Here is a 25,433-nt window from a genome sequence, read left to right on the forward strand (position 1 = left end):
CATACCCGTGTCACTTTGGTAAATAATGGGGTCTGGGTTGAATCTAGGTTAGTTGGATTCCAGAGCCATGGTTTCCCCACAGACCCCGTTCCCTTCGACTTTTAATCTTCCTGGGAGACTCCGTGCCCCAACCCCTTTGAGTTTCTTGATCTTTTCTCACCAACCTCAGGTGGCTCTGCTCCCTCGTTCCTTCCCCATTGAAGGCTGTGGTGGCCTGTCTGTGGTCATTCTCTGTCTGTCTTTTCTTGTCCCTCTTATTTCATTCTCTGGCCTCCGATGAAAGCTGAGTCAGAAACAGACGCTTCCCCTTGGCTCCCAGTGCCTCCCAGGGGGGGCCCCTCCTTGGCTGTATCCGTTAGTCACTCCCTAGTAAGTCCCCCCCCACCCTTGTGGGGCGGGGAGCCCAGGGCAGCCCGGAGGCAGTGGACTTTTGGCCCGTTTCGTTTATTCCCTCCATCTCCTCGTCAACATCTGCCGTGGGCTCTTGGTTCATTCCTTTGACCGACCTGCGGGAAAGCAGAGACCCAGAGAGAGGGAAGAAGGCAGAAACCAGGAGACAGACCAGAGGCCAAGGCTGCAGCCTGTCTTCCGCCCTTCCCCTCCCTCCCCACCCTGCCTTAACACCCCTCCTTAGCCAAAGCCCCTCGAGGTCCCCTGGGGCTCATCCCCTCCCTGCGGGGCCCCAGGCGGCCCTCAGGGCCTGCGTCCCACCATGTCAGTGGCTGTGGAGACCTTTGGCTTCTTCATAGCAGCCCTGGGACTGCTCATGCTGGGGGTGACCCTGCCAAACAGCTACTGGCGAGTGTCCACTGTACACGGGAACGTCATCACCACCAACACCATCTTCGAGAATCTCTGGCACAGCTGCGCGACTGACTCCCTGGGTGTCTACAACTGCTGGGAGTTCCCATCCATGCTGGCTCTCTCCGGTACCGGGCGGAGGGTGAAGGGAGCAGAGGGAGGCGGAAGGTTGGAGAGAGCCCCGGGAAGTGTGGGTGCCGCCTGCGGTCCGGCCGTGGACACCATACAGAGAAGGGAGGCCTGATTCAGCTCTGGGACCTCGGCTCCTGCAGCCAGGAGTGCTGGGGACAGTCCCCTGTCCGGAACGGTAGTGGCAACCTGGTCACTCATGGCCCCCTGCCCTAGTGGGAATACTCTGTTGTAGTGGTTACAAGTGCAGGCCCCGGGTCAGACTGCCAGGTCCAGTGCTGCTGTTTCCTACTCTGCACCTTGAGCAGGGGGTAAAATGAGCTTCATTTGACCCATCTGTAAAATTAGGGGCATCATAGCACCCATTCACCGGGTGGTCGGAATTCTATGAAATAAAGGTGCGAAATGTTAATATGATGTTAGAATCTATATGCACTCAAACAATGTTAGCATTTTAGTTTGGGGGTGGGAAGGCTGTGGTTTGTGGGGTGAAGAGGCCCCATCTTGGATTCTTGAGGGGTGAGACAAGCTCAGTAGCCTCCACTGGGGCACCCCTGCCATGGAGAGTTCTAAAGGGCTGTCAGGGAGATCCTGGGTGTGTACTTAAGCAGGTGGTGGGTGTGCGTGTGTGCTCAGGATTCTCGGGGCAGTGTGTTTGTGTGGTGCTTGGTGCGCTGGAACCTACAGCTCTGTTGGACCAGGGAGGTTCTCCCTTGTGGCTGCAGCATCTTCCTGCTTGCCGCTCACCCTCTAGTAGTCCCGTCATCCCCCAGGGGAGTCTTCCTGCAGTCGGCCCCACGCCAGAGACCAAGAAGGGTTGACCGGGGTCCGCTGCGGTGCCTCTCCTGCACCCCCACCCAAGCCCTCACTGCTCCATCGCCGGGTCCTCCTGGACCCATCTCGCTCTTCCAGTCCCCTTCTGCAGGTGCCGGGGGTAGGAGAAGGAACCGAGGCCAACACTGGGTTTAGAGCAGGGCTCCACAAAATCCCGCAGGAATGTCAAAGATGCTCTGAGCAGTTAGGGGGTCAGGGTGGGTCTCATGCCCCCACTGTCTTCCTGCGTGCAGCTATCCAGCACTGAGGGGCACCTGGGGTCCAGGTGTGGTGTGAAGTACTTCACACACACCATTTCAGGGTTGTTTACAACAGGTCTGCTGTCGGGGACTTTAGTAGCCTCATTTTACAGAAGCTAGAAAACACCAGCGATAAGCGTTAAGCTGCCCAGTCACACAGGTGGTAGGGGGGTTGGAATCCTGACTCGTGGGTCTCTGAGTCCTGAGCTGGCTGATTGCTGAGTGGGGTCGTAACTGTCACTTAGTCACCTCCCCCACATCCAGCCCCAGCCACAGTCTGTGCTCATCTCCCTTCAATAATCACCCTTTGTCTACTAGAGCTGGTCTGCCCCAGGTGGCGATGGGTGATGGATGGGTGAGGAAAAAATATAAGTGGAGAGAGTGGGAACTCTGGAGGGAGTGGCTGAGAGTGAGAAAGTGCTCCCAGAGAACTTTGTTCCTCCTCCCTACCTCCCAACTCCTGGCCACTTAACATCCTCTTGGCAGGGACCCAGCCTTTTCCCTTCAGCACGGGTGGTACTGCCCCACCCGAGAAAGGGGTGCAAGGTCCTTGGCGTGCTTGGCAACTATCAAAGACAGAGAAGGGGGAAGGGGGCCAGGAAGGGAGCCAGCCATTTCCTTCAGCTTTGAGAAAGGGGAAACTGAGGCACTGAAAGCCTGTGTGCAAGACTGACTTGGATTGGTCCTGAGCCCAGGTATCCCACCTCTCAGATCAGCAATGGCCCTGGACCTAGTGGCCACTGCTGTCCCCTACCGGTTACTCCAGGAAGAAGCTCAGTTCAGGACGTCCTGCATTTTGCTAGGCATTAGGTGGGACCTGGAGAGAGGCTGGTGTGGAGAAGGGGCTGGGGGCGCCCAGGTGCGCTTCCTGGAATACACGGCAGAGCAGAGCGTGGTAGTGCTCTATCTAACAGCCGTGGATCTCAGCTGGGCGATTTTGCCCCCTAGAGATCATTTGACAGTCTACACATCTTGATTTTCCCGTTTGGGGAGAGGGCTACTGACATCTAGTGGTGGAGGCCGCTACACATTCTACAGGGCAGGAGATGCCCCCAGAACAAAGCAGGAGCTGGCCAGTGCATCAGTGGCGCCAGGGAGAGGCCCTGTAATGGGGAAGTGCACCGGTGCTGATGGGGTAGGAGGGGCTGGCACTCCTGGAGACCGAGGTAGCTCCTGGGAAGGAGGGGTATGTGACCCCTCAGTCTGTAGGCTGGATGGCCCTGAAGGGGAAGGAGAAGATTTGAGGACTTCTAGAGACTGAGGCCTGAGCAGGAGCTGTAAGGGGCTGGTTGTCATAGAGGGGAAAGGAGATGGAGGGGGTGGGGCGGGCTCAGGGACCCATGGCTGCACCCCACTTTCCTAGGGTATATCCAGGCCTGCCGGGCACTCATGATCACCGCCATCCTCCTGGGCTTCCTGGGCCTCTTCCTGGGCATAGTGGGGCTACGCTGCACAAACATTGGGGGCCCGGTTCTCTCCAGGAAAGCCAAGCTGGCGGCCGTTGCAGGGGCCCTACACATACTGGCTGGTAATTGCGGGAAGGTGATGGGTGGGCCCTGTGCTGTGTTGGGGGGTAAGGGGTGGCCCTCAGCAACAGACCTTGGGGTTCTTTGTCATCTCCAGCTCCCACTTATGGCTCTTACCTCACCCTTCCCTTTGCGATGACACCTGCCCTCCCGGGTTCAGCTCTTCCCTCTCTCCCTGCTCACCCCAGCTTCACCCACGCTCACCCCAAATCCCTTGGCTACAAATCAGTCCATCAGCAATGTTTCTTGAGCTTCCATAGGAGCCAGGCATGAGCGAGGTGTGGGAGGGACCCCAAAGGTGAGAGGAAGTGAGGGTCTGCCCTCCAGAGCTTACAGCCTGGCTGGGAAGACCAGAGTCAGGGCACACATACACGAAAACAATACTGTACACCTGGCCCGTCCCTTTTCAGTTTATAACACACCCACACATCACCGCACAAGCAAGGTGGGCAGGGTCTCGTCCTGTTCTCCGGGTGTGGAAACTTACTGGAGGACAAGCCGTCAGTGAGTGGCAAGGTTGGTCACGTAGTTCAGGGGTCTCGCTGGCTTCAGGCCTTCACTGCACTGAGTGGCAAAGGCATGTGACAGGCTCTGAGGGCTTTGCAGGGGCAAAGGACAGGGGTCTCGGGAAAGGCAGGGCTGCTTTGGGAAGACTTCATGGGACAGCTGGGCTTTTGAGGGTGGATGGAGCCCAGTCCGAGTGAGGAAACTAAATAAGGAGGTAGAAGGCAGGGATGAACAAGGTAGGTCAGGGATAAAGAAGGGGGCGAGGGAGAGCTCAGGAGCAGAGTGCGGGAGCCTAGACAAGAAAGGTTGGCTGGGGTGGGGTCCCGGGTACTCCATCCAGAAGCTTCCAGTTGACCCTAGGAAACAGAAGGGTCATGAACCCCGGAGGAGGAAGAAAGGGAGGGAATGAAACTTGCTCTTGGACTTGACACCCCACGTCCTGCTCGCTGGGCTGCCCCTGCCGGGCCTTCCCGAGTTTCCTGGGGGTCTCGGTGCTAGCGCAGGTCTCTCCCCGCCCCAGGTTGCTGCGGGATGGTGGCCATCACCTGGTATGCCTTCAACATCACCAAGGACTTCTTCGACCCCCTGTATCCCGGAACCAAGTGAGTGTGGGAAGCCCACACTCGGAGACAGTGGGTGGGACTCGGCCCGGTCCTGGAGCTAGCGCGCCTGGCGTTGTCCTTGTCCCCAGGTATGAGCTGGGCCCCGCGCTCTACCTGGGCTGGAGTGCCTCGCTGCTGGCCATCCTGGGCGGTGTCTGCCTCTGTTCCAACTGCTGCTGTGGCCCCGACGACAACCCCGCCGCCAGGTAAGGGAGGGCGGGCGGGGGTGGGGGGCGGGGGGGCGGCGAGGGCCGCACCTCCCTCTGACCCATGCCCCTCCCCCACCAGCACCCGGCTGCCCCATAAGGCCTCTGCACTGCAGTCCTCTGGGCTCTCTGTCCGCCTGCATCCCGCAACCACGGCTGAAGAAGGCGACATCAGCTTCGGCAAATACGGGAAAAACGCTTACGTGTAGGAGGCCTGACCTGTTAACCCCATTCCCTTCCCACTGCCCCCAGTGGACAGGGGTTCCCGGAACCCCGGGCTGCAGGGGCAGACCCCTGCTTGGTGTTACAGCCTCGGGAGTGAGCCACGACCCAGGGGCAAGCCATACCCCCAGGCTCCACCCTGGTCATGGAAGCCACGCCCCACTCAGGCCCCGCCTCTCCAGTCCCAGCTCCGCTCTGGCCACACCTCCTCCGTCTGGCCAACCACCCGCCTCCTGAGAACTCACTTCCGACTCGTGAGGCTGGACCGACCCCCCTCCTTATGTTGACCCCTCTGGGCGGTTACGGGGGTGGAGGCATCCCGGAATGTTTGCATTCTATATAAACACATGAATAAATAAATTTATATTGTGAACTGTTCACGGTCTGAGAGTGTCTGGCCAAGCAAGGGGTGGCTGGGGGGGCACCCAGGGTCGTCTCAGTTCTCAAACCCCAGACTGTCACCTGTCCTGTCCATCGCCTTTCGACTGCTCCTGTGTACCCAGGAAGGGGCTGTGGTGCCCCCATCATGACATTGACTCTAGCTTCTAGAGGCTTTGGGCATAGTGTAGATTTCTCAAAGGCCTGGATGTCTCCCAAGGAGGGGACCAAGTCTCTACTAGTACACAGGAAGCTGGCAAAAATTGTTCAAGGCTTTCCTTGAGCAGTTACAGTTTTACATGGGGGTCCAGAGATCCTTCCTAGAGAATGTCAATTGATGACTTGTGGAGATACCCAGCAACAAAGCAAGGGGAGGTCCCTGAGGTCTGGTTCTGTCCTATCAAGGTCAGTGGGGGAAGGCTCAGGATGTCACTGAGTAGACAAATCTTACACCATGCAGAACCTGTGTGATTCTTTTTGTCACAACAAAACATGAAACAAAGTCAGTGAATTTAGGAAATAAGCCAAAGAAATTGTGCTCACTGGAAATCGGACAGGAATTCCAAGGCAGGTGGACCACAGTGAAGCACAGGGGTGTTTCCCTGCAAGGACATTGTCTTTTCTTCTACTTTCTTTCTTGAGTGTACTTCTTGGTGGAGAGGAAAATAGAAAGGTTAGGACCAGGAAATTTCCCTTTCAGAGAGAGACAATAAACCTAAGCCTGGAGTTAGCAGCCAGCAAGTTGGATTCCTGATGTCCCAGTTACTATTGCTGCACAACAAACCAGCCCAAGACTCAACGGTATAAACCTTTTTATTATACACACGGATTGTGAAGGTCAGGAATTTAGACAGGGCACAGCAGAGAGGGCTTGTGCCTGTTCCATGATGTTGAGGACACAGCTAGGAAGACTCAAATGGCTGAGGATGACTTGGTGCCTGAGGGCTGGAATCATCAAGAAGCATCTTCACACCTATGATGGAAGCCTGGGCTGGGATGGCTTGAAGGCTTGGTCGGCTGGACCTGTGACCGGAGCTCCTGCACGCGGCTTCTCCATGTAGCCTGGGCTTCCTCACAGCATGGCGCCTTCAGGACAGTTGGATTTCTTACATGGTGGCTGAGGACTCCAAAAGCAAGTGTCCTAGGGACAAGGCAGAAGCTGCACTGCCTTTTACCACCTCTCCTTGAATGTCACATGGTCTCACTTCCGCAACTTGCTACTGGTGGAAGGAGTCATAAGCCTGCCCAGATCCCCGCACAAGGGCACAAAGACCCCATCTTTGATGGAAAGATGGTCAAAAAATTGACAGCCATTTTTTAAAACCACACTTAGGATTGTCTCTAAACTCTCTTCTCACCACCACTTAATACAAAGCCGTCACTAACCCCACTTGCCCAACTGCATGTCTCCAGAGAAAGGACAAGCAGTTCCTCGGGAAGACCCCAAGAACATTTGGGCCAGCCCCACGAAAATCGCCCAAAGTGGGGAGAAGAGCCTAAGAAGGCACCTAACACCGACTTTGCTGGATATTGTTAATATCTTTTGAGGTCATTTGATCAACAAAGACTTCCAGAGCATGTGCTTGGCTATGTTTCAACAGAGTACTGGCCAACCAGGGCAGCAGCTCCAAGGCGCTTACATGCCTACAGCTCACAACCCACTTAGAAAAGAGGTGGGTGTAAGAAGCTCTACACGAGGGACAGCACCCAGGGCCACCAACAACAGGGCCCTCTATACCATGGGTTCCCCCGTGCTTCCCAGAAACTTCTGGGTTTTCTCTGCTAATAATTTCACATATCACAGTCCCTGATAACAAGAGTTTCCTCAGGACAACTCAGACAGATGACACCAAAACTCAGACAGGTGACACCAAAACTAAGGGCCCAGTGAAAACAGGGTTGGCTCCTTCTACAGTATCATTCTGCACCCCTGGCCCCCACTCTCACTTCCTTGGCACAAGTCCTGGGACCTAGCTGTACTCAAAAGATACTCAGAGGAACTAGAGAAACAAAAAAACAAAAACAAATTAACTAATTTAATAACCAAAAAAGTGACCTAAAGAAGCAGCCAAGAAATGTAGGGACGTGAGGGTGGCAGGAGAATGCAACATCATCTTTCATGGCCGGGGTCCAGACGGGCAGACAGTAGGAAGCGTGATTAACACGTTGGAGAAAAAGACACAGAGCAGTGAGTAGGAGAAACAGGTGGCGCATGACCCTCACCCCCAAAACACCAAGTGACCTAACAGGCAGGTGCCTCCTCCCTTGAAACCTTTTGTTATGACAGCACCCCGAGAGCGGGCCCACTTCGCTGCCACATCCCTGGGAGTAAGAATGAGCTCTGTTGGCTGAGTGAACAGCTCCTCTCTTGGTCTGGGGAGCACCTATCTTCCGCTGAGGTCTTCTCCGAGGCCGGGCTGATGCATGAGGCCTTCCTCTCCGGGCTGCCGAGGCTTACACGGTCCACTTCAAGCACCTGCAGGCATAGGAAACCCAGCATGGGAGAGGGTCTGGGAAGCCGTGGGGCTTAGGAGGAAGAGGGTGCGGAGCCGGAGGACGTTCCCAGCTAACCTGGTCTCCTGGTGGGTGCCCAGACAGCGCACCGTGCAGTAGCGGGCACCACAGCTGACACAAGTGTACGGGGAGGGGAAGCCGCAGACAGCACAGAAGGGGCGCTGGGGCCGGGAAGGGGGTCCTGCACAGGCTGTCAGGTAATTGGGGCCCTCAGCCACACTTAGGTTCTGCAGAGACAAGGGGACAGGCTCCAAGAATCCCCCGCCCACCCAAGCAGCAAACACCTGTCATGTACAAGCATCTCTGTGGGCTCATTCCTTCTCTGTGGAATCCTGCCTGGCCAGCTCCTCTCTCACCTGCTCCTCCAGCAAGGCCTGGAAGTTTTTTCGGAAGCGAAGTTTAAAATGATCGCCTCGAGTTTTCTTCTTTTTCTTTCCTAGAGGTCAAGAGCCATGAGTTACTCGGCATGTGCCAAGAAAGATACCATCTTCCTCTGCCCCATCATTCCCGATACTCTTGTGTTCATTCTGTGCCTACACACTCACCTAGGCCCTAGGTCAGCCCCCATCTACTATCTTTTTCCCTTCCCTCCACTTCTCCAATCCCTGCCTTCCTTTATCTCCACACTCCCTAAATCTAAGGCTTTACGTCAGAGCTGGAAAACATCTCAGAGCTCACCTGCTCCACCTTCTTCAGAGGAAACTAAGCACAGACAGGGGAGAGCAGCTGGCTCAAAGTCACAGGAGCCAGTCCCTGGCAGAGCCAGAGGAGTGCCTGGGTCACGGCTCCCCAGCCCGATGTCCGTTCACAACCCTGAGATGGGCAGACTCTCCCCTTCCTTCAGCCTTCTCTCCCGGGCCCCACAGCTGCCTTCCTCTTCTACCCGCCTCACCGGTGTCTGCATCATCATCAAATTGAGGCAGTCTCTTGCCAAGCTGGGGGAGTCCTGCGTGGGGGTCATCCTGGAAGTTGTCATTCTCCAAGGCCTCAAGCTGCCTGTTGATGCGGCGCTGCCGGGCCGCCCTGTCCAGCACCCGCCGCTGTCCAGGGTCCTGGGAGCGAACTAGATGGGGCAGGACCAGAAGAGTTATTGGGGGCACAGAGAAGAGAGAAGCTAGGGTGGACTTGGTTCTGGGCAGTGTGTGGACGTCCATGCGGTGTGGAGCCCCAGTTCTCTCATCTCATCCTAGTCACCGAGCCCTTGGCTCTTGTATCTTCTACCAACACAGGAGTTCCCCCTTATCTGCGGTTTCACTTTCTGCTGTTTTAGTTACCTGCGATCTGAAAATATTAAATGGAAAATTCCAGAAATAAACAATCCATAAGTTTTAAATTGTGTGCTATTCTGCAGAGCATGATGAAATCGAGCACCAGTCTGCTCCATCCTGCCTAGGACGTGAATCGTCCCATTGTCCAAAGTATCCAGGCCGTACACACGACCCATCCATTAACCACCCAGTAGCCACCTCAGTTATCAGATCAACTGTTGCAGCACGACAGTGCTTGTGTTCACGTCACCCTTATTTTACTGAACAACGGCCCCAAAGTGCAAGGGTAATGATGCTGGCAATTCAGGTATGTCAGAGAGAAGGTGTAAAATACGTGTTCATATAGGACAAAACATAGTACGTACACGGTTCAGTACTATCCGCAATTTCAGGCTCCACTGGGGGTCTTGGAACTTATCTCCCGTCAATAAGGGAGGACTGCTATATCAGCCCCTCTGGTTTGCTTCCTTCCCAGCTGACTAAGAGCAAACCATTTCAGGCACTCATGCCTGTTTTCTATCCCTTTAGCCCCAACCTTTCCTCCCAATCCCAGACCCAACTACCTCCCAATCCCAGATCCAACCAATGAAATGCCTCCTAGAGACCTCACACCGCTGGAAGAAATCACATAACTATGCTGATGGAGACCACTGTCCCCTCAGGGCTTTCAAGCTCCACTGGGACCTAATGCATTTGGCCTTCCTGCTCATTTCCTACCTCAAAGGAAACAGGCCACTGACATGTACAGACGCTCATCTTTCAGCCCACCCTCAATCATATTTGCATGGGCACCCACCCTCTCCCCCCATTCAGTGGATGCCCCCGCCCACACCAAGACCCATTCCTAATTCCAACTCTTCACCTCCAAGATGAGTCCTCCCCTCCCTCTTGTGTCTTCAATCTCTCCTCCTCAACTGGCACTTTCCTGTCAGTGGAAAAACCTGCCAAACGCTCTTGTGTCTACCCAACTTCACAGCTATTCTTCTTTGGCAGAGTGGTCCATGTAATATTTCATTTCCTCATCTCCCGTCCATTCCTCAACCCCCAGCAAACCGACTACATTTGATGGGAACTACCCACAACAGTGACCTTCTCGGGCCAAGTCCAGTGTGCATTTTACTGGAGTTCTCTACACTCTGTGTTGACTATCTCCCTCAGGTTAAAAAGTCCCTTCACCTGCTTTCTTGGCATGACTCCAGGTTTTACTTTCCCGTATCTGGCTTCTGTCTCCCACCTTGCTTTCTCTCTCTGCCTCGAAGGAGATAGTTGTCCATTCTTTCTTAGTCTATAAATTCTTCCTGAGACTTCTCATCCAAACACAGGGCTCTCTCACCCACAAGCCAATGACTCCAAAAGTGATTCTTTCAGTCCAGAACCTTCTCCTTAGCTCCAAAACTGACTATTCAACTGGCTGCAGGAAATTATCTGTTGATCCCATTAACACCACAAATCAAAATTAAAAATCTTCCCACCCAAGTCTGCTTCTACTCCTATAGACTTTCTTTAAGTGAACGGAACCATCTACATAGCTATCCAAACCACAAACCTAGGAGTTACTCTAAACCTCTGTCTTCATTACCATACCAGCTGTTGACCAGATTCTGATATTCTACCCCAAAATCTCTCTCAATTCATTAAACAAATATTTATTGACTGCCTGTAACCATAATAAAAACATCAGCACTGGTAGCTAACACATGGCATGTCCTTTGAGCCAGGCACCATACTAAGCTCTCTGCATCAATGGAATCCTTTAACTCTTACAAATAACCCTGTGGGACAGGTATCATTATCATCCCAAGCTTACTGACGTTCACATAGCTGTTAAGTGGCTGGGTCAGAATTCACACCCCAAACTGCCCAGCATCACAAAACATGCTCTTGATCATTGCAATATACTGCCTCCCTTCCAAGTGCCAGGTGGTGCCCTAGCCTCTGGGAATACAACCAGGGTCTACAGACTAGTGGGGAATACAAATAATCAAACAAACGAGCATGCTAGTATAGGGAAGTGCAGAGTGCTGCAGAGCACATGACAGAAACACCTAGCCTGGCTTTGGGATAGTCAGAAAGATTTTCCAGAGGAATGTAAGTCCAGGTTGAGGCCTGACTTATGAATGGTTAACCAGGTTGGTGGAGAAGGGAGGGTGTCTCAGACCTTGAAACCAGCCTGAGAGAAGGCCGGGATAGGAGGCTGTGGTGCCTTCAATAAATTAGAAGTTCTGTATAGCTAGTATATAAAGAATCTGGGGCCGGCCCAGTGGATCAGGCGGTTGGAGCTCCGTGCTCCTAACTCCGAAGGCTGCAGGTTCAATTCCCACATGGGCTAGTGGGCTCTCAACCACAAGGTTGTGGGTTAGACTCCTCGAATCCTGCAAGGGATGGTGGGCTGTGCCCCCTGCAACTAAGATTGAACATGGCACCTTGAGCTGAGCTGCCGCTGAGCTCCCGGATGGCTCAGTTGGTTGGAGCGCATCCTCTCAACCACAAGGTTGCCTGTTGGACTCCCGCAAGGGATGGTGGGCTGTGCCCCCTGCAACTAGAAAACGGCAACTGGACCTGGAGTTGAGCTGCACCCTCCACAACTAAGATTGAAAGGACAACAACTTGATTTGGGGGGAAAAAAAAAGTCCTGGAAGTACACACTGTTCTCCAATAAAGTCCTGTTCCCCTTCCCAACAAAATCTTTAAAAAAAAGAAAAAGAAAAAAAAAATCTGTGTGGGCGGGTATTGGTGGGGGTGGATATGAAGTCAGGTACACCATTAAGAGTCTATCTTTTAAGTATCTAAAGGAACTTGGATTTGGGGATTTTATGGTGAGGGTGACAAAAATCCAGTGAGGGGTTCTAAGAAAGGAATGACATGGCTGGATTTATTACAAGTCAATCTGGAGGCGCTCCCACCCTCATCTCTTTTTATCTGGCCTATTCAACACCTAACTGGCCTTCCAGCCTCTAGACCTGTGCTTACAATAAGGTAGCCACTAGTCATATGCGGTTATTTAAATTTCGATGTAAATGAATTAAGAGGTAAAATTTACAATTCAGTTCCTCAGCTGCACGGAGCCACATTCCAAGTCCTCAACAGCCACCGGTGGCCACATGACTGCCATACTAACAGTGCTCATGAAGAACATGCTCATCATCGCAGAAAGTTCCACGGGACAGCGCTGCACTCGTCCCTCCAACCCGTCCTCTGCACTGAAGCCAGAACTGCCTTTCTAAAAGATACATTTGTTTCCCTCACTCCCCTGCCTTAAAAGCCCTTGCTGGCTCTACACTGCCCTGAGTTCAAACGCTGCTGCAGTGTATATGATGCCCTTTAAGTGAGCCTTTCCCCCGCCCGCCAGCCTCCTTTACTATTCCTCCGCAAGTACGGATCTGTGAACTTGGCTTCCTAAGCGACTTGCTTCGTCTTGCTTTTCTGCCTTTGCACGGGCGGTTCCCGATGCCGGGAACGAGTCCCTGCGCACTGAGTGAACCCTAACTCGACTGTCAAGACCCAGTCCCAGCGTCCTCTTCACCTCCAAGCCTCCATGCTTCCCTCCTTCCCAGAAGCTGGGCTGAGTACCCCTCCCGGTGCACCCATCCCTCTGCCACAGTACGAATCACTCTGAAATGCAATGGTTGGTCTGCATGTCTGTCTCCCTCCAGAAATCCAGTTCTAGGAAGATAAAGACCCTTTTTCCTTTCTCCATCCCCAGCGCCCGGCTTGGAGGACGCATCAATAAAATGTGAATGGTTGGGGAGACCGCCCCGACGCCAGGATCGGAGGGCCGGGGAAGGGATCTGACACTAATAACTGAGTGCGGAAATCCTAAGCGACGTCCGGATTTGAGAGGACGAAGGGGGCCAGCCCCCGGGGGTTCACATACCCGAAGTTTTCTTCTCCACCATTTCCACAACACAGCTGACGAAAGAGCCTGTTACGCACGCGTACTACAGCACCCGCCTTGATCAAGGCATCACTTCCGGCGGTGTGTGCTATTTTGCGCATGCGCAGAATAATTCCAATGCTTAGACTCATTGCCTTACGTTCCCTTGGAGACCAGAAAGCTTTCCGCCATATTTTATATGGGCAAAAGTACTTCCGGCCTTCGTGTAGCTGTGTATTTTGTAGGACCCCTGAAATGGGTCCTTTTAAAGAGGTAAATGCCAGTGGTTTTCCGAGAAACGTCATTTTCCTTTGGTCCTTCTTTTGATGCCACCATCACAGAGGCAGCCCCGGGAGCTTCTCCCCGGGGCAGTAGAGATGATGGGCCAGACTCCCACAGAAAGTGGGCGGGCTTGAGTGGGCAATCCGGTGACCCGTCGCCGAAACTTCAACCCCTACTCCCCCGGGGCCTCAGACGTCTTGGCCTTCCTCCTCCCTGACACCCGCTCCTCCACTTGTACCCGCTCCGCGGGCCCCCACCGCCTCGCTTTCCAGTCTTCCGCCCCGCCGCCCGGCACGGCCGAGGCCAGGGCCCGCCTCCGCGGCGTCCGGTCGGACCCGCAAGGGGTCACTTCCCCTCTCCCGGTTTCAATTTCCTCGTGTGTCAGGCGGGCGGTGGGCCGACCTGGCTCTGCCCGAAGTCCCCTGCTGGCGACCGCCAGCCCGCGCTCCCGTCCGCCCCGCCTCCAGTCCCGGCGCCCCCGCTGCGCGCTCCGCACGGCCCGCGCGCCGCCGCCTGGAGACAATCCTCGCCTTGTCTGGGACGCCGGCAGCTAGAGTTTTCTGGAACCTCCGGCTACGCCTTTTTTCCAGGGCGGAGCCCCAACCCTGCTCCTCCTCGCAGCGGGCCGCATAGCAGCCCCGGTCCCCTTTCCGAAGCCCCGCTCGGGAGCTGGGATCCAGGCGCGCGGCCGGAGCGGTGCGGGCCCGTGTGCTGCGTCGGCCCGCCTCCAGCCATGGCCTCCTGGGGCCCTGGACTCCGGCTCCCGCCGTTACTGCTGCTACTGCTGCTGCCGCCGCCTCCTGCGGAGTCGGCCTCCGATCGTCCCCGGGGCGCCCACCCTGTCAACCCAGGTGAGACCCCCGGGAGGGCCCAGGGGGCTCGGGGGTGACGTGGGTGCCGTCGGGGGCTGTGCGGGGGCAGCGGCCTCTCCCACGCTCAGCGCGCTCCAGGTCTGAACCGCTCACTCCCCGCTCTGAGCTACGGTGTCCAGCCTGTCCGTGCGAACTGACCCCCAGTGGCTGGGTGTCAGTTCCATCCCGCTGTCACTGGGTCGAAGTTTCTCTGGGGGGAAAGTGTAAGAGGGAATCGGAGAACAGAAGTAAGGGACAGTGGCAGAGGTTGAGGGAGGGAAGGGGCCTGCGTGAGTGGAGCGCGCAGGGCACTGAGCTGGGTGAGCGGTCCCGAACGCCAATTCCCGACTGGTGACAGAGAAGCTTCTGGTGATCACGGTGGCCACGGCCGAGACGGAGGGATACCGGCGTTTCCTGCGCTCGGCGGAGTTCTTCAATTACACAGTGCGGGTGAGGAGAGGAATGCCCGCCAGGCCGCTGGGAGGGGGCGTTTCCAGCTGGAGGAGTGGGCTGAGGGCTGGACTCCTGGGGCCCCACGGTGAGCCTGGCCGGCCGAATGCCCTGCCTGGCATGGCGGATCTCCCCCACAGACCCTGGGCCTGGGAGAGGAGTGGCGAGGGGGTGATGTGGCCCGAACAGTCGGTGGAGGACAGAAGGTCAGGTGGCTAAAGAAGGAAATGGAGAAATATGCAGACCAGGAGGATATGGTCATCGTGTTTGTGGACAGGTAAAGGGGAGAAAGCGGAGAGGCGAAGAGGAGGAGGATGTGAGGATACTGAGATTCCTAGTAGCCGTCCTGTTCATCCTCCCCTTCCTTGCCAGCTATGATGTGGTTCTGGCCGGCAGCCCCGCTGAGCTGCTGAAGAAGTTCATCCAGAGTGGCAGCCGCCTGCTGTTCTCTGCAGAGGGCTTCTGCTGGCCGGAGTGGGGGCTGGCAGAGCAGTACCCTGAGGTGGGCACGGGGAAGCGCTTCCTCAACTCTGGTGGTGAGTGGCAGAGGGCCCGAGGCAGAGAGGCCAAGAGTGGTGGGGTGTGGAGTATTCCAGGTGCCTGGGGGCCAGAGAGGGAGTGGGGACAGGTCCGTGGGACCCAGGGAGTCTTGGAGTCAGCACCTCCCCTCCCCCCACAGGGTTCATCGGCTTTGCCCCCACCATCCACCAAATCGTCCGCCAGTGGAAGTACAAGGATGATGATGATGACCAGCTGTTCTACACTCGGCTCTACCTGGACCCAGGACTAAGGGTGGGGGGGACAGAGCGGGGGGCGCCTGCAGCTCCGTGGGGGTGGCAGACCTCAGGCTGAATGGGAGAGAGAGGCGAAAGGGATTTGGGGGAAGATGTAAAGAGAAAAGAGTGAGAGATGATGTCCCACCCCCTCTTGAATTAACTGCCGCCTCTCATTCCATCCAGGAGAAACTCAGCCTTAATCTGGATCATAAATCCAGGATCTTTCAGAACCTCAATGGGGCATTAGGTGAGAAGGCAATCAGAAGGGGTAATGAAAGAGGGTGCTGCGGTCCTGAATGAAGGAGGGGCTCCTGGGGGGACTGGGGTGGTCTTCAACTCACCTTTATCTCAACTTCGTCAAATATCTGAATGGCTGACAGATAAAATTGCACTGTGCTAACAGTAGTAAAAGCAGTGGCAGTAATACCCAACTTCTGTGGAATGTACTGTGTGCCACAGCCCTGGGCCAGGGGCTTTACTTCAGTAATTTCACTTAACAAAGCAATCCTACGGAGGGGGTTGTCTATGGTTATCCACCTGTTACAGATGAGGAAATTGCCTCTCTGAGGGGCTGGTGACTTGCCCAGGTCACACAGATAGTAAGTGGAGGAGGTCCCCAGGTGGCAGCAGAGAGCCTGGATTCCCCCATATTTAGAAGCACCTGCTGCTTGGCAGCTTCAAGAGAAAGGGAGTTTAAAGCTGGCTTTCTTCCCCAGATGAAGTGGTTTTAAAGTTTGATCGGAATCGTGTGCGTATCCGGAATGTGGCCTATGACACGCTTCCTGTGGTGGTCCATGGGAACGGTCCCACTAAGGTGCCCCGATGGCTCATCCCCTCAGCCCCTTACCCCTATCCCAGTCCTGGCCCCAGCTCCCAGCCCTCCCTCCAGCCCTTCTGAGCAGTGGTCCTCCTAGCCCCCGCAGCAGAGGTGCTAAGAGAGGTCCTAAGTGTCCCCTGCTTTCCCTCCCGCCCTGTCCCTGTCTGTCTACCTGACCTCCCTGACCTCCAGCCGTGGACTTCTCTGCCTCAACCTCTCCCCGTCTCTCCTAACAGCTCCAGCTGAATTACCTGGGAAACTATGTTCCCAATGGCTGGACTCCTGACGGAGGCTGTGGGTTCTGCGACCGGGACCGGAGGACACTCCCGGGGGGGCAGGTGAGGAGGGGTGCCAGGGTGGGGCGGGAGAACACATTGAAGCAAGAGGTACAGGGAGCATGCTAGGCAGCAGTGGAAGGCAAAGCTCCTGAGGACCCCCAAACTTAGCAGGCTTAGAGAGGACAGACTGGATGGGGGCCTCAGGCTTTCCTCTGAGCCCTGTCATGCATCTTCCAGCCTCCCCCCCGGGTGCTTCTGGCCGTGTTTGTGGAACAACCTACTCCGTTCCTGCCTCGCTTCCTGCAGCGGTTGATGCTCCTAGACTATCCCCCGGACAGGATCACCCTTTTCGTGCATAACAATGTAAGATACCCTGGTAGCCTCTCCCTGTGGACCCTCCCAAGGGTCCTGCTTCCTACACCCTGTCCACTCCCCATCTTTCCCCTCCCATTCCTCAGGTACCATCTTTTCTGCCCTCTCAGCACTCCCCCATTTCCCCCATCTGTAGGAGGTGTACCATGAGCCCCACATTGCAGACTCCTGGGCCCAGCTCCAGGACCACTTCTTAACTGTGAAGCTGGTGGGGCCAGAGGAGGCCCTGACCCCAGGCGAGGCCAGGGACATGGCCATGTGAGTGAATCGTGGGCGGGAAGGACCGGTGGGGGTGAAGGGAGTGGGAGGTGGTGGGGTGCACCACCTTGCCCTCTCCAGCCACCATCCAGCTTCCCCATGACCTCACAATGCTGCCACCACGTGTGCTGGCCCTCCCCGCCTCTCTTGCACAGACTACAGAACTTGGGGTCCTGGAGTGAGGGGAAGTTCTACCCGCTCTGCAGTCCCCTCCTCCCCCCACCTGCTGCAGTTTCAACTCCTCCATCTGCATCTGTCACCTCTAGGGACAGTTGTCGTCAGGACCCTGAGTGTGAATTCTACTTCAGCCTGGACGCCGATGCCGTCCTCACCAACCCCCAGGCTCTGCGCATCCTCATTGAAGAAAACAGGTCATTTGCCTGGCTCTGCCAGAGGGCCCCAACGTAGTCCCCCACGAGCCCCAGGCTCCTTCCCTGGTAATCGGGCTTGCCTTTGTGCAATCCTCACCTCCACCTGTTCACAGGAAGGTCATAGCTCCCATGCTGTCCCGCCATGGGAAGCTGTGGTCCAATTTCTGGGGAGCCCTGAGCCCCGACGAGTACTACGCCCGCTCCGAGGACTACGTGGAGCTGGTGCAGCGGAAGCGAGTGTGAGTCCTGTGGGGCTGCAGCCCTCCTCCTCCTCCCACATGGGCCTGAATGACACCTGCCCCCTCAGCCAAGGCCCGTTTCAGGGTTCTGATGTGTCTGTGGGGTAGGGACTGACCGTGGAGCTGGACATGAGAGGGTTATGACCGGCAGTGCTTATTCGGGGACGTGAGAGGGCTTCCTGGTTCAGAGAGTGGGTTGCCCTGAGGGAAGGGGCTTCTGGGATGAACTGGGCAGAATTGTGGGGGCCACCCACCTAGCTGACCCTAGTGTGGGTACCTCCAGGGGCGTGTGGAATGTACCCTACATTTCCCAGGCATATGTGATCCGGGGGGAGACCCTGAGGACAGAGCTGCCGCAGAGGGAGGTGTTCTCAGGCAGCGACACTGACCCAGACATGGCCTTCTGTAAGAGCCTGCGGGACAAGGTGAGTGGGGCAGTCAGGCCCAAGGCAGGGGTATAGGAGCAGCCACCTCGGGTGTCCTTCTCACAGCCTCCCCCCACTCCAGGGCATCTTCCTTCACCTCAGCAATCAGCATGAATTTGGCCGTCTCCTGGCCACTTCCCGGTATGACACAGACCACCTGCACCCAGACCTCTGGCAGATCTTCGACAACCCACTGGTACATGGGGGGGCCCCTTGCTCAGAGAGTGCAAATGCCCTTCACTACAGGATGAACATACCCTGGCAGGGTCTGCTACTGCCAGGGAGGGGGGCGGCCCAGGGCGTGGGGCTTCCTGGATTGGACCAAATGAAGTGAAAAGAATACACATCCAGGTGCTCCCCTCCGCCCTCCTTCCCCCGCTAGGACTGGAAGGAACAGTACATTCATGAGAACTACAGCCGGGCCCTTGAAGGGGAGGAACTCGTGGAACAGGTGAGCCCCACTCAAGACCCCTGACCACCCTGATGGCCACCACCCCTTGGGTCCACTGCCTGGATTAGGGTTTCCAAACTGACTTCCTCCAGGTGCCTTAGGGTTTTCTGCTCAGGCAACATGAAAGCAAACTGACATTTTTGTAAAGGAGTTTGAAAACCACTCTCAGCACCTGGGGCTCCAGGACCTTCCCGCCATTTGTGGTGTTCTCAGCCACTGTTTCTGGCCCAGCCTCTCCTGGCCCAGCCCTTGCCATGGCCCATCCCATGCTCAGAGCCCCATTCCCCCAGCTTCTCCCATCTCCTTCCCTTTCTCTCCCTGCTTTTTCTCGCCTCTGTTGGCGGCGGGTCCCTGAGTGTCACCCAACCCTGTTGTTCTTCCCCCACCCTGTCCTCAGCCGTGCCCAGATGTGTACTGGTTCCCTCTGCTGTCAGACCAAATGTGTGATGAGCTGGTGGAGGAAATGGAGCACTACGGCCAGTGGTCAGGAGGCCGGCATGAGGTGACCAGAGCTGGGACAGAAAGAAGGGAGGTGCTGGGTCTGATGGAGGGGAACTGGTGTCAGGAGAGTAGGAACAGAGAAGAGTCCCCAAAGCGGAGGGGGCCCCCTGGGGCTAGCACTGCATTCATTTATTTATTCATTCATTCAAGAAATCCTTACTGGGCAGGTCCTAAATACCAGCCACCACTGACCTAGGTGGTGCAGGAACACTGAGGGGTTGTGCAGGACGAACTCTGCCCTCTCACCTGCGACTCAGTGGCAGCAGCAGCAGCCCAGGTGCTGTGGGAGCCACAGGAAGGACCTTTAGCCCAGATGTAGGGGGATTAAGGGACTTCACGGAAGAGGTGACATCTTAGCTGAGAGTTAAAGGCCAGTGGGAGTGAGTCGAGAAGTGGTTGAGACTGTTGCAGATGAAGGAACACTGGCTTTAAGGCCTGCGAGCAAGAGGAGGGGGGAGGCTGGCACTGCCCTGTCGGGGGCTCAGTGCCCACTGCCCACAGGACTCCAGGCTGGCTGGAGGCTACGAGAACGTGCCCACCGTGGACATCCACATGAAGCAGGTGGGCTATGAGGACCAGTGGCTGCAGCTGCTGAGGACCTACGTGGGACCCATGACGGAGAGCCTGTTCCCAGGCTACCACACCAAGGTGGGCCACTGCTCCTGCCACCCTGCCCCTTCCACCTTCCCACAGCCCAGTCCCAGCTGGAAGTCTCCATGCAGCAGCCTTTCAGCTCCTATAGCATTTGGGGCCCCGGGGAAAAAAGATACTACAAGAGGGCAGCCTAGGGGGGAGCCTGCTTGACTCCTGCAGCCACTGCCCCTCCCTGGATAGGGGCCGTCACCTCCTTAGAAGGCCTCCTGCCTGAGAGCCACCCCTGCAGCCTCTTTTCTCGTGGCCCCATAGACCCGTGCAGTGATGAACTTCGTGGTCCGCTACCGGCCGGATGAGCAGCCCTCTCTGCGGCCGCACCATGACTCATCCACCTTCACTCTCAACGTGGCCCTCAACCACAAGGGCCTGGATTATGAGGTGAGCTCCTAGCGCTTTGGCCGATATACTGTCTGGGATCACTTCCAGGCTGGCTGCCGATGTCCCAAACCCTCTGTGTCCCCACGCCCCTCGTCCCTCCGGTCTGCCTCTCATGCCCTTGTACCTGCCTGTCCCCAAACTCCATGTCGGCTCACTCTCCCCTTCTGTCCCCTCTTTACTTCCCAGGGAGGTGGCTGCCGCTTCCTACGCTATGACTGTGTGGTGTCAGCCCCCCGGAAGGGGTGGGCGCTCCTGCATCCTGGCCGACTCACGCACTACCACGAGGGGCTGCCCACCACGAGGGGCACTCGCTACATAATGGTGTCCTTTGTTGACCCGTGATACTCAACCACTCTACCAAAGCTCTCCTGCCATCGTGCCTTCTTGTGCCCCCCTCTTTGGAGGGGGTCTGTCTGGCTCCTCGCTTCCTGATGTACCTTCGGTGTGTCTGGGACTGAATGTGTTGCCTCATCGCCCCGCCACACACACACACACACACACACACACACACACAGCCCTCTCAGGAAGCTCCGGGAGTCGCCTTGTCCCTCTCCTCAGCTCCCAGGGGTTCACGAGAAGAGGGCTTCTGGGAGTTCCTCATGTGATAACTTATTGTTTCTCAGCCTCCCTCCCAATAAAGGAGGATTTATAAGTCTTGAGTCCATTTATCATCTTTCATCTACCTATTGACCCTGTATCCCCCTCTTGCTACCCAGAGTAGAGGGAGACCTGGAGTTATTCCAAAGGAAAAGAACAGAGAAGAGGAAAAGGCAGAATGTGAGAACGGTATGGGAGCCTGGAAGTTTCCCTGGATCCCATTTCTCACTGCCCTTTATTGCCTGACCTGGGGAAGTGCCTGTGAAGGGCCAAACCAAAAAGACTTCCTTGTCAGGTTCAGATGAAAGCCAGCCCCCTCACTCTTCTCCCTGATTCTCTCGTCACTTGATGGCGTCTTTTCCTTTATAGGAGGGATGACATAGTCCTGAGCTGGGCTCCAGGGACAGTGCTCAGGGAAGGAAGTCTCCCTGAAGGCATGTGTCCTCTGAGGGAAGGCAGGGTGGGGCCTCTCTGCGCATCCCAGGATCTAAGCTTTTCGTTAGGCGGTATCAGGAAAGGGGAAGCCCTGGTGGGTCATTCCAAGAAAGTTTCCTGGAAGAGAAATGTGAAGTGGCCTTGCAAAAGAGGAGAGACCTCCTGAGAGCAGATCTTGCTTCCAGCTTCTAGAGGGTCATCAAGCCCTTGCGGAGACTCCCATGAGGAGCCTGAGGACACCCCTTCAGCTTGGTCTTTCCCAGCCTAGCACCAGCCTACCTTCCTGAATTTAGCTCCCAAGTGTTTCCTTGCAAAAGCCTTTTAAAAACCAAACAGGACCGTTCACCTGTCCCAGGACAGTTCCTGCCTCAGTCACCTCACTTGCCATCCACATCTTATTCCTGCCTCCTGCCCAGACTGCCAGGAAAACTTCCTCTATGGAACCTGGGGGCTAGGGCCGGTTGCTTGAGCGGGTAGGTCACCTGACATGTGTACTGAGCTCTCTGGCCAGACTTTGAAGTCCATCTCACCCTGGTCCCCACCACCTTCATCACATGCCCTGTGGACGGAAGTGGGCTGAGCAGAAGGAAATACCTCCTCGTAAGGTGCCTGGCCAAGGAAGCCTGCATGAGTGGGACAGAAAGGGTGTGCCAGCCTGAGGGGTAGGTCCTGGGCATTGGAAGCTGGCTTATCCTGTCTCCTACAGTGGGTCCTTTCATCTACAAACTCTCTCCTCTGCCAGGCACCAGTGAACACATTACCTGACTTCTTGTTGCTGACAGCTTAGGGGAGACCTTAACTCACAAAAATCACCATGATGGAGGGAAAGTATTTTATGCTAGGACAGCATGTGATAGAGGCACCTGATGGGATGTGTCAGACTTTCCTAAAGAGGTGACATTCCCTGACCTGGAGAAGGTACCAGCTCCCACAGGCCTCTGGTCCCTGATGGGCAGGGCGAGGGTGACAGTGAGAACTGGCCCCAGCCCACTTGGAGGGTCTGCCCACAGCACACTGGGCCCTCTCTTGGGCTCACAGATCCTTAGCTTTTCCCACAAAGCCCTTCCCGCTGGAGCAGCTCCCCACAGAGTCCTAGGTTGTTCCTTAGGGGCCAGGCCTGGTGACTAAGGGGTTTTTCAAGCTGTTCTCACTCATGGCGGGAGCCCTGCCATTCATGGCACACACCACTTTCCCAGACCTGCTGGCTGGCTCCTCACAGAGGTGGGAGGTTCTGACCTCCACAAAGTCCAAACACCTTCCTCACCCCCAGGCTCCTGGCCACACCCCTGCTGATTTCCATGAGCCCAGGCAGCGGTTAACTCTTCCTTGCTGGGGCTCATCAGTCTAGTATGTAAGTCAGCAAAGGGGACAGAAACGGGGTGGAACCAGTGGCCAGGGGTCAGGGCCAGTGGGTTGGGCCAAAAAAGGGTGTGCTTAAGAGCCCAAGGTGGCCTCTGTGCGACTCCCCTCTAGAAAATGCAGGCCTCTTCCAGCCGCCTCCAGCGGTGTCTCCAAGTGTTCGCTGTCCTGCAATGGGTCTTCTCCTTCTTGGGCCTGGGTGAGTCCTTAAAGCCCTGGACCTGACCCCACGCACACACCTGGGGCTCTGCTTCCCCGTTACCACGAGGGAGGGAGGTGGGCCAGGGATCTCCCAGGTCCTTTAAGGAGTGAGAAGGAATTAGGTGAAACAGGGAAGGGAGTCAAGGGGGAGATCTCAGACTTAAAAGCCTGGGTCCTGAGACACCACTCCCCACCGCACGCCTGTCCTCCAGCCCAGGTGTGCCTGGTGGCTCTGCTCCTCGCATCCCTGAGCCGAGCCTGGATCCTAGTGGTCCTTTACCTGGTCTGGCTCTATGGAGACCGGGACACGCCGCAGGCAGGAGGCCGCCGGTTAGACTGGGTCCGCAGCTGGGCCATCTGGAGACATTTCCGGGACTACTTCCCCATGTCGGTGAGGGCCCCCTGGAACAATGTGCTGGGGTGGGGGCCGGGATTCAAAATTGATTCTTCCTGCCCTCGTCCCCCAAAGTCCGATTCACCGTGTGCACCCTCTGCCCTCCAGCTGATTAAAACCGCAGAGTTGGATCCTTCCCACAACTATCTCTTCGGCTTCCACCCTCACGGCGTCCTGGTCACCGGGGCCTTCGGCAGCTTCTGCACAGAGGCCACCGGCTTCTCCCGCCTCTTCCCGGGCCTCCGGCCGCACCTGCTCATGCTCCCCTGTTGGTTTTACCTCCCTCTCTTCCGGGACTACATTATGTGCGCTGGTGAGGAGAGGGGGGAGCCCGCCTCAGGACCCCCAGTCCCCGCTGTCACCTCTAAGCGGTCTTCCTCCCGGCTGAGGGCCCCTGGGACTAGCTCTGCCTTCCCCACGCCCTCTTCCCGCTCCTCTCTTCCCGAAGACCCAGGAGTCAGGTCCCCCAGGCTCTGCCTCCCCCCCCAGGTTTGGTGTCCTCTAACAAGGCCAGCGTCGCCTATCTGTTGTCCCGACCTGGGGGCGGCCAGGTGGCTGTCCTGGCCGTGGGAGGGCCCCTAGAGGCGCTGGAGGCAAAGCCCGGAGCGCTGAGCTTGCGGATCCGAAATCAGAAGGGATTCGTCAAGTTGGCGCTGGAACACGGGTGAGGAGGCTGTCGGTGGCCGGAGTCCCCCGGACTGCCCGACGCGGGAGAAGCTCAGCGCCCCGGCCGTACTCAGGCGTGCTCTGCTCCCCCAGGGCCTGCCTGGTGCCTGTCTTCTCTTTCGGGGAGAACGATCTCTTCCAGCAGTTCCCGAACCCGCCGGGCTCGTGGGTGCGGAGGGTGCAGGAAACGCTGCAGCCCTTGCTGACGGTGGCCCTGCCGCTGTTCCACGGCCGCCTGGGCCTCCTGCTGCCCTTCCGCAGGCCCATCCACACCGTCGGTGAGCCCCGGCCCGCCCCGCCCCGCCGCGCGCCCACGGCCCCGGAGCTCAGGGCCCTGCCTGCCCCCGCGCGGGGCAGCGGAGGCCGCGGGTTGGAGCCTGAAATTCTGGCCGCCGGCCGCGCGCGCCCCGCCCCCCGGCTGGCCTCGGCCGGCTGCCCAGGCCCTGACCCCTGCCCTCGACCGTCGCGGCGGGCGGGAGGGAAGGCGACCGGGAGTCGGGAGATCCCAGCCTCGCGTTCGCTCCACAGTCGGGGCCCCGATCCCCGCGCGGCGGAGCCCGCGGCCCAGCCGGGCTGAGGTGGACGCGCTGCACGCGCTGTACGTGGAGAGGCTCACGCAGCTGTTCGAAGAGCACAAGGCGCGCTACGGAGTCCCAGCCGACCGGCACCTTGTCCTCACCTAGACGCGCCGCCGTCCCCAAGTCCCTCCCCTGCCCTCGCAGTGGCTGCGGAAGGGGGGTGGGATTAAAGACTAGAACAGCCCTGCGGTGTTTGTGTGTGTGCGCGGCGGGGGAGGTCCGCGCGCGGAGCAGCCCACCCCAAACCCCAACCCCTGCCCCTGGCCGAGGCTCCAGGTGGCCTTGACACTCCCGGAGACCTGCAAACATGCAGTCGGAGGCGGAGGCCTGCTGGTCGCACTGGAGATCAGACAGTCTCCTGTGGGCTTCCGGCCCCAGACAGCAGCGGGGACTCAGTCCGCGAGGGCGCTCCAGCCTCTGCACAGCAGCTGCCGCACCACCCTGGACACCTCCTCCCTCCCGCTGCCAGGCTTGCCCCTCCGCCAGCCCAGACTCAGGAAATTCAAAGACCAGTCTGAGAAGAGCCTGGAGACGTCAGGATGCGAGGATCTCCCCATCCACATAACACACACACACACACACACACACACACACACACACACACACACACACTCCTGGGAGATCCTAGAGGCTTGGTTCCTTGGGGAAAAAGCCTTCCTTCTCAGGTGCGTGGGGAAACCTTCATCATTTGTCCTGCAGGTCCTGGATCCCCGCTGGCAGCAGGGGAGATACTGAGAGAGCAGTCTCCACCTTCCCGCTGCCCTCCTGCACCATGAAACCGCGGAAGAAGCCGTGGGCGCCTACCAATACGTGCCCACTTTCCTCTTCACGGGTGAGAGGAGCCGGAGAGGCATAGGGCCTGAAAGGGTAGAAGGAACTAGACCGGGAAAGGCTGGAACTCCACTTGGATACCCTAATGCAAAGGGAAGGGCAGAGGGCCAGATGGGGGGCTGGGAAATGGCCCAGAATATGATCCTTGAAGGTGGAGGAGAGGAACCAT

The 25,433-nt window shown here is 57.1% G+C and overlaps 5 protein-coding genes across 7 annotated transcripts in view; 4 read left to right on the forward strand and 1 right to left on the reverse strand.

Annotated features, from left to right (window-relative positions):
* The first annotated feature begins 391 nt into the window (after nt 1–391).
* Nucleotides 392–5,444, forward strand: CLDN15 (claudin 15). The gene is made up of 5 exons (XM_081053849.1): nt 392–929; nt 3,367–3,531; nt 4,557–4,638; nt 4,728–4,844; nt 4,927–5,444. The coding sequence occupies exons 1-5, from the start codon at nt 713–715 to the stop codon at nt 5,051–5,053; spliced, it is 708 nt and encodes a 235-aa protein (XP_080909975.1). The 5' UTR covers nt 392–712; the 3' UTR covers nt 5,054–5,444.
* A 795-nt stretch (nt 5,445–6,239) lies between these two features.
* On the reverse strand, nt 6,240–13,919 carry ZNHIT1 (zinc finger HIT-type containing 1). 3 transcript variants are annotated; one of them, XM_081053359.1, is made up of 5 exons: nt 13,101–13,919; nt 8,851–9,021; nt 8,315–8,394; nt 8,016–8,148; nt 6,240–7,920 (listed from the first exon to the last, which is right to left on the reverse strand). In XM_081053359.1, the coding sequence occupies exons 1-5, from the start codon at nt 13,120–13,122 to the stop codon at nt 7,913–7,915; spliced, it is 414 nt and encodes a 137-aa protein (XP_080909485.1). In that variant the 5' UTR covers nt 13,123–13,919; the 3' UTR covers nt 6,240–7,912. The 3 variants fall into 3 exon arrangements, with proteins under 3 accessions (XP_080909485.1, XP_080909484.1, XP_080909483.1); XM_081053358.1 differs by having other exon boundaries at nt 8,016–8,185; XM_081053357.1 differs by lacking the exon at nt 8,016–8,148.
* Nucleotides 13,519–20,870, forward strand: PLOD3 (procollagen-lysine,2-oxoglutarate 5-dioxygenase 3). Its single transcript, XM_081053356.1, has 19 exons — nt 13,519–14,233; nt 14,592–14,683; nt 14,824–14,960; nt 15,056–15,219; nt 15,363–15,475; nt 15,643–15,706; nt 16,176–16,273; nt 16,513–16,614; nt 16,792–16,917; nt 17,063–17,184; nt 17,451–17,555; nt 17,669–17,794; nt 18,078–18,219; nt 18,302–18,415; nt 18,602–18,670; nt 19,068–19,172; nt 19,673–19,819; nt 20,078–20,203; nt 20,390–20,870. Exons 1-19 carry the CDS (start codon nt 14,116–14,118, stop codon nt 20,543–20,545), a joined length of 2,226 nt encoding a protein of 741 aa, XP_080909482.1. The 5' UTR covers nt 13,519–14,115; the 3' UTR covers nt 20,546–20,870.
* A 1,841-nt stretch (nt 20,871–22,711) lies between these two features.
* LOC308500055 (2-acylglycerol O-acyltransferase 2-B-like) lies at nt 22,712–24,538 on the forward strand (the record flags this gene model as incomplete). Its single annotated transcript, XM_081054137.1, has 6 exons — nt 22,712–22,793; nt 23,008–23,186; nt 23,298–23,502; nt 23,679–23,853; nt 23,949–24,133; nt 24,384–24,538. The coding sequence occupies 6 exons, from the start codon at nt 22,712–22,714 to the stop codon at nt 24,536–24,538; spliced, it is 981 nt and encodes a 326-aa protein (XP_080910263.1).
* Nucleotides 24,539–25,375: 837 nt separating this feature from the next.
* MOGAT3 (monoacylglycerol O-acyltransferase 3) overlaps nt 25,376–25,433 on the forward strand; it is a gene marked incomplete at its 5' end in the record, with an annotated part of 31,959 nt that continues 31,901 nt past the window's right edge. The window contains 1 exon segment of the mRNA XM_081054651.1: nt 25,376–25,415. Coding sequence (XP_080910777.1) covers nt 25,376–25,415 — 40 coding nt within the window.

The sequence above is a fragment of the Rhinolophus hipposideros genome (assembly GCF_964194185.1).
Source record: "Rhinolophus hipposideros genome assembly, chromosome: 7".
Taxonomy (NCBI): domain Eukaryota; kingdom Metazoa; phylum Chordata; class Mammalia; order Chiroptera; family Rhinolophidae; genus Rhinolophus; species Rhinolophus hipposideros.